Below are 12,398 nucleotides of genomic sequence, written 5' to 3' on the forward strand. Positions count from 1 at the left end.
TCTCTCTCTTCTCTCTTTCTCTGCCTTTCTACAATAAAGCTCTAAAACCATAGACTGTCTCTGCTCATCAAGAACCACCATGCTTGAACAATGGAATAGGCTTTCCCCTAACGTCCCGCCAGACGGCCTTGGCCTTCCTACGCTCCAGCCACAGACCGGACCAAAGACTCTTGCCCATGTGGGAACCACCCAGTGCCCCCCACCTCCCCCTACCCTGTCCTCCCTTTGGCCATAGGGCTGACCATGCTGTCCCTGGGGCCCCCATTCTGTTCCCAGCTCTTCAGCAGTGTCCAGAGATGTCTGGGATGCCCAAGGCTGAGAACGTGGTATGTAGGACTGCCCCTTGTTCACCACCCGCTGAGCTGAGGTCCAGTGACTTCACACATCTAGGCACCCAATGGGGCAGTGTGGAAAGCATGAGGCAGTCCTTCCACATCTGCCTGCCCAGAGCACCGGAACTCTGGTGGGATGCGGGTTTTCCCCCACTCCCTTTATCCCCTCTGTGCCCCCTGCCTGGACCCCCAGCTCACTGCCCCACAGCTAAATAAATGTCTCTATGGTATGTTGACGAAATCCTGTCAAACAAACCTCCAGGAGTGACTGTGTTGAATTACACAGTCATATTCTATTTTCAGTTTTTTGAAACCCACAGTGATTATATATATTAGATATAGATATATATGTGTGTGTGCATATATATATATGATATTTTCTATATTTACATATATTTACATTTCAAATGTTATCCCCTTTCCTGGTTTCCCTCCCCTCAGGAACCCTCTATCCAATTCAATCCCATTGACCCCCCTACTTCTATGAGGGTGGTGTTCCTCTACCTACCCATACACCCCCACCTCCCCATTCTCAATTCCCCTACACTGGGGCATCTATGCCTTCATAGGACCAAAGGTCTCTCCTCCCATTTATGCCTGACAAGGCTATCCTCTGCTACATATGCACCTAGAGCCATGTGTACTCCTTGGTTGTTGGCTTAGTCCCTGGGAGCTCTGGGGATTCTGGTTGGTTGATATTGTTGTTCTTCCTATGGGGTTACAAACCCCTTCAGCTTCTTTGGTTCTTTCTCTAACTCCTACATTGAGGATTCCACACTCAATGCAACGGTTGGCTGTGAGCATCTGCCTCTGTATTTGTAAGGCTCTGGCAAGGCCTCTTAGGAGACAGCTATATATTGACCTTATTAGTTTACATACTACCATCAGTGCATGAAGATTGCTCTTTCCCAACATACTTGCTAGGGCTTGTCATTTGGATTTTTTTGTTTGTTTGTTTTGTTTTGCTTTTAATAATAACTACTCATGAGATATAGTCGCAAATACTTTTTCTCTTAAGATTTGTTTTTGCTTACCTATGATTGTGTGTGTGCTGTGTGTATGTGTACATGTTTGTGTTTCTGTAAGTGTGTGCTACATATGTATCAATGCTTACAGAGGCCAGCAAAGATAGTCAGGTTTCATAGAGGTAGTGTTTTGGCAGTACTGAGCCCCTTCCAAAGTGGGTGCTAGGAAGTGAACTTCATTCTTCCACCAGGGCAACAAGCATTCTTAACCGTGGTCCATCTCTCCAGCCATCTTGAGCTAGTCTTAATTTGTATTTCCTGATGGCTGACAATATTTAACACTATTTCAAACTGGCCATTTTTACTTCTCCCTTTCAAAACCTAATCATTGAGTTCATTAGTCTACTTAGACATTCAATGATTTAGTACTTTTGCTGTTTCATCTCTGCAGCTCTCAATATATTTCATGTAACAATTGTTTATTTACTGAGGAGTTGACAAAGATGTTTTCCTATCATAAGGCCTGTCTATTGATGAAGATGATTCCTTTGAGACTGTTTAATTTCATGAAACCCCTGCAATGGTTTGAATGATAAAGTCTCTGGCATTTGAATTTTGTCCCCAGTTAGTGGTACGGTTTGGGAGCAGTTTAGAAGCGAACTTCTGGGTGAAGTATGTCACTAAGGGTGTGCTTTGAGAAAGAAAGCCTCCAGCCTTCGATCTCTCTGATTTCCTTCTCTCTGATGCTTTGTGCTTATGGTTCAAGATGTGGGCTCTAAGCTTCCTGCTCCACTGCCATCACCATGCCTGATGCTTACTATCATATTATCATGCTGTCCTGCCATTATGGACTCTAGCCCTCCAGAACCATAAGTAAAAATAGTCTTTCAACTATAAATTGCTCTGATAATAATGTTTTATCACAGCAACAGAAAATAAACTAATATAACCTTTCCAGTCAACTTAGGAAATCTCTGTGAGTTATTGGAGTCCTAGCCTATGCCTCTGCTTTGGAATATTTGCTCCAACAGTTCAGGGTCTTTGGTCTTAAATTAAGGCCTTGATGTATTTCAGATTGATTTTTATGCACAATGACATACACAGACGTTCTCAACCTGTAGGTTGTAACATTTTGAGGGAGAGGGGGTGTCAATCAACCATTTCACAGGGGTCACATATCAGGTATCCTACACATCAGATAGTTACATGATAATTCATAACAGAAGCAAAATGACAAGTATGAAATAGCAACAAGAATGATTTTAAGGTTGGGGATTACCACAACATGAGGAACTATATTAAAATGTCAGGTTTTTACAAGTGTGGATAGCCAGCAATCCCAGAACCACTGACAAGCAGGCATTTTCCCAGTGTGTCTTTTTGATACTTAAGTTAGGAAGGGTATCTGTGTGTATGTTTAATTCTGGCTTCTGCTCTAGTTCACAGGTCTATAAGTCTCTTTCTGTGCCAGTGCCTCACCTTTCATTGTCACTGATCATAGGACAGTTTGTGATCAAGTATTCTGATACCACTAGCATTTTCTGCTTGGAACTGCTTTGTTTGTTTGGGTGTTTTGTGGCCCCATGTGTATTTTAAAGTTTTTCTTTTTTCCTAGTTCTAATTTTAAAGATGTACTTTAACTTTGATGGGGGCGGGGGTACTGAACCTACATATCATATTTAGTGATATAACCATTTCCACCACACTAATTCTGCCAATCCATGCACATGCAAGTTGTTCAATTCTTTTACTGTCTCCTCCTATTTCTTTATTCAGTCCCTGACCATTTTCACTGTAGAGGTATTTCTCCTCCACAAGTAGATTTGTTCCTAGAATTCTTAAAAGAGTTATTTAAATATGAGCCCCCTCTTATCCACATTTTTTTCTCAGCAACGAGTACTTAAGTTGCTGTTTGTTCAGTTGGTTTACTAAGACCACATTAGTAGGATTATTCAGTCCTACTGTCATGCTGAAGTGCTCATCAGACCTAAGTGTTTTCTAGTGGAGACTTTTCTATTTCTTTTTTTTTTCTTTAATTTTCTTATTAGATATTTTCATCATTTACATTTCAAATGCTATCCCAAAAGTCCCCTATACCCTCCCTCTGCCCTGCTCCCCTATTCACTCACTCCCACTTCTTGGCCCTGGCTTTCCCCTGTACTGGGGCATATAAAGTTTGCAAGACCAAGGGGCCTCTCTTCCCAGTGATGGAGGACTAGACGACTTTTCTATTTCTTATATACAGAATCTAGTAGGCTTTAAATTGGGATGGCTTCAAGTTTTCTTTTTCTATTTCCTGTTACATGTTTCTCTTTTATTTTCAAGTATTATGTTAATAAGGACAGAGAGTAGAGACCCTTGTCTTTCTGGATTTAGAGAAATAATTTCAGTTGCCTGCTAATTTGTATAATGTTGTCAGTAGTGACTTACATATAGCATATAGCATTTATTGCACTGAAGCATGTTACTGTCTTTATTTTTTTCAGAGCATTTTCCATGAAGTGATGCTGAATATAATCAAGGGTATTTTTTATCCTGATTAAGATGATCATGTGATGAGCTGTACAGATGGCTCAGTCAGTGGTTAAGAGCACTGACTGCTTTTCCAAAGGTCCTGAGTTCAATTCCCAGCAACCACATGATGGCTCACAACCATCTGTAATGGGATCCAATGTCCTCTTCTGGTGTGTCTGAAGACAGATACAGTGTACTCATATACATTAAATAAATAAATAAATAAATAAATATTTTTAAAAAAGGATTATCATGTGATTTCTTAATGATTACAGATTCCCTAGAGTCCTACTTACATGTGTATTAAAACTTACTGATGTCCATATTGGGCAAACCATTCATCCTTGGAATAAAATCAACTTGGTCATAGTGTAAGATCACTTTAATGTATTCTTAAATTTGATAAAAATTTCACTGAGAAATTTTATATCTATGATCACTAAAGAAATTGGTATTTTTTCCATCACTCTCCCATTATATCCTTTCCAGTATGATAGCTTTACAGAATGAGTTTAACAGTGCCCTTCCCAGCTGGTAGCTGTTTTCTCTTTCCCTTCCTACCACTCTCTCTTTCAGATTTGCAAGCTTAAACATCTGGTAGAAGCCAAAAGTGAATCCATCTAGTTCTGGGACTTTCTTTCTAGGCAGACTTTTTTTTTTTTTTTAATCACTGCATCAATCATTCTATTTAAAAAGAAAAGAAAAAAAGAAAAAGAAAAGGAGGAGGGGAGGAGTAGAAAAAGAAAAAGAAGGAAAAGGAAGATGAGGGGAAGGGGAGGAAGAGAAGGAGAAGTAGTAATAATAGTTGTTGTTCTTGTTGTTTCATGGGCTGGAGGGATGGTTTAGCAGTTAAGAACACAGATTGCTCATCCAGGAAACTTTGGTTCAGGTTCAAACACCAACATGGGAGATCCACAATTATCCATAACACCAGTTCCAGGGCATCTAACACACTTTCCTGGTCTCTCCAGGTACTGTATGCATGCGTTATGTTGCATATACATACACACAAGCAGAGCACACAAACATATTTTCAAATTATCCCCTGATGATGCTTGATGAATTATTCCATCTGTTAATATGTACTGTTCCTCTTAATTTTGGTTTTGTTTGGAATAAAATCATAAGCATAAAAATAATTTCAACAGCTGCTCCAAGCTTCCATACACTTTCTAGATTGACTTTCCTCCACTGATTCTCAATCGTGGATGTCTTTACTAGTGAGGGGTGTTTCTCAGAGATGAACAGCAGTTCAGTCTGATTTTTTAATCTATTTAGTCAATGGTTTATTAGTAACTCTGAGGTCAACTGTTTGTAAGATTGTTACTGAGATATGTTTAAAAACTCCTGTAATTTTTCTTGGTTGTTTCTGTGTTGTTATTATTTATCCTTTTCTTTCTTCACCTTTAATGCTAGAGGTATATAACCAAAGGACACTCCATCCTATCACAAAGACATTTGCTTAACTATGTTCATAGAGGCATTACTCATAATAGACGGAAACTGAAAACAAGCTGGATGTCCCTCAACTGAAGAATGCATTAAAAAAAGACGTCGTAAAATTTGCAAATGGATAAAACTAAGAAGAAAATGATCCTTAGTGAGGTAACTCAGACCCAGAAAGACAAACATGGTATGAACTCACTTATAAGTGGATACTAGCAATTAAATAAATGATAATCATTCTACAATCCACAACCTAGAGAGGTTCGGTACAGAGGAAGGTACCAAGGAGGACACATGGATCTTCCTGAGAGGGGAAAATAGGTAGGAAAATAGGGCTTTTTAGGTAGACTGGAGCCAGGGTCGGGGCAGAGTGGAGTCAAGAAGAGAAAAATCAGGTGGTAAAGGGAAATAAAGATGGGTTGAGGGGTGGAATGAGCATAGAGACAGTTACTATATGGCTGAGGTGAATACTGTCATCCATCTCAGACTCCCTAGGTTGTAACCCCGTGGCTGGCTAATGACCTAGCTGGTGAGTACAGCCTACCCATCAAATGAAGAACATTTGAGGAGCATGAGGAACAGTATAGAAGCTTAGTACAGTGTAAACTTCCTACCATACACAAAGGTGATCCTAATGAAGTCTCAAAATATTGAGGGAGACAGAACTGGCCATCTCTTGCATCCAAATGAAGCCTCCAGTGCAAGAACGGGGTTTCATTCAATTAAGTCATTGGCCAAAGGTATCTTGAGAAAATCCAGGTGTTGCCAAGACAATAGGTTGCTTTACACAAACTGAGTGCAAGACCCCACTGTTGAAGACAACACACATACAATTCACTGAACACGGAAAGGCTGAGGTGGTGCCAACATAAAACCTTCACTACATGATCTAGTGTCTACGACATAGAAAGATACCCTGCAGGATACCAGAAGAGAAAAGTAACACCAACCTAACCATAAAACCTTTGATCTACAATCTATCCTACCTGCAAAATATACTAGGGCAATAGGGGCACAAACCTTTTCATAGCAAGCAACAAACTGATGTCCAATTTGACTTAAAGCCCTTTCCATGAGATACAACTCAAATCAAACACTGCTTGAGTGATCAAGAACCAGAGTCTAGAAAGCTCAAGACCTAAGGTAAAACAAAGTACTGCTAATCTTAAAAAAAAGGGGGGGGGGAGCTCCTAATGACATTGTGCTATATTCATAGACTAATGCCTTCTTAAGCCATCATCAGAGAGGCTTCCTCCTGCAGCAGATGAGAACGAATAGAAATCCTCAGCACGAAATTACACAGAGAGATTTGGAAACACAGAGCTATAAAGGGGATATTTTCCCCTCAGAGTTCAGCAAACCCCCTGGCAAAGGAAGCAGGGGGAGTGGGGAAGACAGAGGGGGTGGAGAACAGCAGAACAACAAAGTCCTCTGAATTAATTGAACAATATGAATTCATATGAACTCACAGAGACTTGCAGCAAGCACAGGGATCTGAACCAGGCCCTCTGTGTATATATACTACAGATTTCAGTTTAGTACCTTAATGGGATTCCTGCATGTGTAAATGAGTAGATCTCTGATTTTTATGCTTTCTCTAAAGGTTCTTTTATTTTTATGTTATCTTGGCTTGTCCAACTTCTACCTGATAGTTTTCATTTTACCTTATAGTTGATTATGTTTTGTTGCTATTTCCAAGAAGCCAGATCTTTTGTAATGAGAGATAGAAATGGAGTAAATCCAGATGTGAGAGGAGGTGAAGAGCAACTGGGAAGAGTAAAGAGAGGAAAACTATATTCAGTTTAGTAATAACTAGAAGGACAAGAAGGAGAAGGAGGAGGAGGAAGAGGAGAAAGAGAAGGAGGAGGAGAAAGAGAAGGAGGAGAAGGAGGAGGAAGAGGATGAAGAGGAGAAGGAGGGGGAGAAGAAGGAAGAGGAAGTGGAAGAGAAAGAAGAGGAGAAGGAGGAGGAGGAGAGGGAAGAAGAGGAAGAGGAGAAGGAGGAGGAGAAGAAGGAGGAGGAGGAGGAGAGGATGAAGAGGAGAAGGAGGAGGAGGAAGAGGAAAAGGAGGAGGAGATGATGACAACAACCTGCATTCACACTGTAAAGACATCTCAAGTACCAATTTTAATCACTACTATACTGGACACTGCTGTGCATGGTCACTACTGTACAGAGTGGGCTCTACAGTAGTGATCACAGGTAGGAGTTTCAGAAGTGATTTACCTACTGAACTCAGGCTCAGGTTAATATCAGTTGATAAATCTGCTCTCAGCCCTCAAGGGCAAGGCTAACTTTGCCTATTTACTTCAAAGCTTGAACCAACTCTTCCCTCCTCCAACCTGTATACTTTGATGGCCTTCATCCCTCTGACTTTGCAGGTTTTTTCTTAAGGATGACACTGACACTGAGGCTGGAGCAGGTTAAATTTAGATTCATTGGTTTTCAATTACTCCTCCAGAGTATCTCAATTTTAAACAACAATTTTTTGTTTTTTGTTGTTTTTTTTTTTCTCAAGATGATTCCTGCTACAAGCCAGTAAATCACACTGAGTGTCAAATGGATTTTTTTTCTACTGTTGATGTGTCCATCAGAAAAATCTGGTTGTCCTGACAAGCAAATCCTCATGTACACTAAGTGATGCTATATAACCTTGCTCCCCAACTTAAAGCTATTGGTTAAATAAAATGGGTATAGCCAATTACTGGGGAGAATAAAAAGAGGCAGAGTTGAATTACCAGGCTGGGGTCACAGGTAGGCATCACAAGGAAGGAAGAAAGAGAAGAAGGAAGAGAAAGGAGGGTACAAGAAAGAAGAAGGAGAGGACAGAAGGTCTCTATTAGATGTGATGGACCAGGAGCCACGTGGCCAAGTGAAATGCCCCCTGGATTGACTGCTGGAGCAGAAGCAACAAGCAACACTCAGACAGCAAGTACTTGCGGAGAGCAGCTAGGGAAGTAGCCAGTCTAGAATATAGAAAGATAGACTAGGCGCAATCCCCCAGTAATTGTCCAGACCTGATTAAATAAATGCATAGGACTCTGGTCAGGTCATATTTAATCCCTAATAGAGTTTATTAAAATCCATTTTCAACCATCATTTCATGAAACCTACAACTTGTTTGCTACATGACAAAACGTTTCCTCATGCCAGATAGGGAGCCTACAGCAAGACCAAAGTATGGATACCACCGATGTCCAGCTTGGTGAGCCAGTGAGCTTTATTGGGGTTAGTAGAAATGTATGGGCAAAGGTTTACTTATGCAACAGAAATGACAAAAAACAGTTACATCTCCAAAACCCACCCCAACAAGGCTCACAGCTCACAAACCTGGAAACCCGAAGCCCACTGCACTGCCTGATGGCAGCTCAAAAGTTTAGAGAGTGTCCCCACCAGGCACAGTTGGTCTAAACCTCTCCCAGGCAACTCAGCTGGTTTCTGCTTCTTGCAGGCAGCTGGCCTGGTCTGAGAGTCTTCTTTGTAGTTTAGTTGTGCTTCCTCTTAGAGGGACTCTCAGCTTACTATTACTTACTCGGATAGGAAGGAGCCTAGTGGATCTTGTCAGTTTCAGGGACTCAATGATGGTATTTTGAGTGATTGACCTTCCTGTTTAAGGCACTTCAGTGCAGAATTGAGTAGTTCAGTCTTAGAGGAAGCTGTCATCAACAACAGAGCTTGTGAGGGCTATGGGAGGTTGTTCTGAGGACTCTGGGGCATTTGGTTTTGTTTTGCCAGAATCCATCTGAATTCCTTTGGGATGAGATTCCTGCTGCACTCCACCAGGAAAGGAAACATGTGGCTTGGACCCTGTATGTCCTGGAATTGGGGAATGTTACAGTCTTTGGTTCCACACTTTTTGATGTACCTGCTCATGAATTCTAAGAATTTCCAAAGTTCTTCCTTGGTTCAGAAGTATCTATTTTTTCTCTAACAATTATCCTTCATCTGATCTCACTGGCAACTTCTACTCTGCCAATTGATCCAGAACTCTGTAGCCGTTCTTCAATAATATTTTACATAATTCTTATTCCAAGTACTCTCATTCTCGATAATTTAAGAGAAACATGTAACATGATATACATGATTTCTGTGGTTCATTTAGTGTCCTGTTTAAAGCAGTTCACTTTCTTTATATTAAGGTAATTTGAACACAGGACTGTGAGCTAAGCCTCTTTCTCACATGTAAAGTAGAACTTGTCTAAAAATGACAAAGTAGGATAACATTCATGACACTCCCTGGAACAAAATTGGGTGCAAAACAAGTGAGATTTTCAAAATCACAAGGAATGAATTTTTATGTGTACAAAGAGATGCATTCAAGGACAGCTATATAAATTCCTTGCTGTGTTATTTCTTCAAGGTGGAGAGTGATTCTCTCCAAACTTTCAGAGGCAGAGCTAGTGACTGACTTCTAGCAGAGAGAAGATAGGATAGGTACCACTTTTAAGATTAGATCATGAAGAAATACTATGACCTGGATCCATCTTGGATCCACTCACCTGGCACATTTATAGTCATATTCACATTTATATTCTCTCTCTGTGTCCCTCCCTCTCTCTCTCCCTCCTTCCCTCTGCCTCTCTTTCTCCTTCTCTCCCACTCTGCCCCCCACCCACCCACCCATTTTTTTCTGGGGAAAACTAGCTGTGTTTCCTTCATTATACACTGGTAGCTCATTGTAGAGATACCTTAGGCCCATCAACAGTCATGAGTGACCGATGAAAGCAGGCCTTTCCCTGGTGGGACCTACAATGACTGCACCTTGGCAGATACCAGATTATATTCACCAGGGAGAGAGATCCGAACCTAAAACCAAGCAGACTAGCCATCATGAAGTTTTGAGTGGTTTGTTATCTAGTCAAAAGACTAGTCAAAAGATCACGGAGCAAGGTCACTTGGTGACAATTGATTATAAAATTTGCTGTGATTATAATGTGCTTTTTACCTTCTTCCTTTGAAATCAGTCAGACCAAATCCATAAAATACAGGAACTCCTAAATAATCAAGTTTCCTCTGTTGTATCCACTTTTGGACTGCAAAGAAAAATTGAACAAAAAACAATATTTAGAAAGGTATTTTTGCCTTTGTAAAGATGCCAAGGCATATTTATCAAACCAAAATAGTCATTAGATATTCTAAGAAAATAAAAACTTAAATATATATATTATATCTATCCATGGTTTGAAACATTTTTGTTAATATAAAATATCTCTTTTTAAAATAAATTAATAGTGCCATAAAAGACATAGTCTTTCAAAGTACATTGTTATCATTCATTCATAAATATTTCTATTCATAAAAACAAATCATTTCATCATATGCTAGCTAAGTTTCTACATATAACGCATTTTGACTACAAAGTGTGAGTGTTTTCCCCACCACTACCTACATTTCAAAGGCTAAAATCATGTTATCCCACAAAATACAAATTGAGCAGAAAAAACACCTGACTGTTTTGTATAAATTTAGTTTACCAGAAAATCCTAATTGAATTGTTTAATCCACTTAAACAATCAATCAGGTAGTGTAATCACCATTCCTATTTCTCTGCCATATGTGTTTCATGCTAAAGACAGCTTTCCTGATAAAACAATCAAATGTAATGGAGTCTATTTGTCACTCTGACACAGTTAAGGCAGTTGGTGGCGACTACAATCAGAGTGTTTAGAAGCTTTATTAAGGGAAGAAAAGTTAATTATTCAGGCCAGATCCATCATTCTTTCTCCTCAACAGGATATAAAGGAGCCTGGTCACACCAATTGTTATGACTCCTACCAACTCCAGCAACATTTGACTTAACTCTTAGAAACTTTTTCACTTTTCTTCATCTCTGCTTATAATCATTTCACATTCAAATCTGCACCAGTAGTTATTATTTATGATATCTAACTTCAAATAATTCTTAACATTCACCTTTCTAGTATTTTCTTAAAAATCTCAACATTTAATCAGTTACAAATACTTAAATCCACTTTACAACGATTCCCTCTGTGTGTGTGTGTGTGTGTGTGTGTGTGTGTGTATTTTCTACCTACTTTACCTTTGCCACTATACCCTTTCTATCTAAATGCACCTTTGTGAAAGAAATAATTTCATTCTACAATCTTTAAATGCTTAGAAAACTCTTGATAATTCAACAAGTCAGCATGTTATGTAAAGTAGTAGAAAAAAACCATTGAGTTAAAATATATAACCCATTATGTGTGGCGTATCAAGATGTGTATATCATCTGCCTTGCTTTTATATGCTATAACAGTTAAGTACATTATATTACAACACAATTTCTTATGGAAAAGAATTTTCCAGAAGACCAAAAAAAGACCAAAATGTTAACATTCACTTGAGCAAGTGTATACATGGCAGTAGCTGGTTAGCTAATTTTACTTACTACATTCTCTTTTTGCAGCTCTCTGATAAAATTTCAGCTCTGAAAATAATGGGCCATTTTCTTGATACTCCTATGAAAAAAAATAATAATTAATTTTACTAGGAAGAATTATCCTAAAGATAAATTATATTTCAACTGTGAACATATAAGGCTCCATATGTAAACTATGTAATAGTTATAGAATTCCTCTCAAAAATAGGCACCAGATTTCTACTAAAAAAAAAATTAAACCACTAAATTAACTCGAAAAGTCTCATTTTAGACAACATACTGTATTGCAATCCTAACATAGTCTTACACATGAAAAAAGTCATCTGCAAAGATCTTATTAAAGTACCAAGAACTGTGTATACGAACAAGCATTGGCTGTATACCAGTGTGTCCTTCAGGGCAGGCACACTGGAAAATACTGTGGGCTCTCCTTACACATGTCTTTCACTGTCTACTGCATATTATTCATTGTGCTATGCACAGGGCACATGAACAAAAGTGGAATTCTATGCCCCACTTTAGAGCCTCAGTGCCTAGAGGAGTGAAGGAAAGGTACAGGAAGACAAGTCAGATGCAAGGCATGGGACAGTATGGTGCAATGGATTCCCAGTCTTCACACATTGATGTGTGTAAGTGAAATATGTGCTTCATTACTCTGCACCTACAGAAGGTAAGGTGAGAACTATTTTTATAAGAATAAAGCGAGGGAAGCAGAAACCGGCCTGAGTAGGACCACAGGCCTCATCCGGCTGGATCAGCGCC

The 12,398-nt window shown here is 39.4% G+C and overlaps 1 protein-coding gene across 1 annotated transcript in view; it reads right to left on the reverse strand.

Annotated features, from left to right (window-relative positions):
- Positions 1-12,398, reverse strand: part of Vrk2 (VRK serine/threonine kinase 2) — a 117,361-nt gene that overhangs the window by 65,963 nt on the left and 39,000 nt on the right. Inside the window, exons 4-5 of the mRNA XM_021177191.2 lie at positions 11,646-11,715; positions 10,203-10,290 (exon numbers count right to left, since the gene is read on the reverse strand). Of these exons, the coding sequence (XP_021032850.1) occupies positions 10,203-10,290; positions 11,646-11,715 (158 nt within the window). The remainder of the gene's footprint in view (positions 1-10,202; positions 10,291-11,645; positions 11,716-12,398) is intronic.

Source organism: Mus caroli, chromosome 11, assembly GCF_900094665.2.
Source record: "Mus caroli chromosome 11, CAROLI_EIJ_v1.1, whole genome shotgun sequence".
Taxonomy (NCBI): Eukaryota; Metazoa; Chordata; class Mammalia; order Rodentia; family Muridae; genus Mus; species Mus caroli.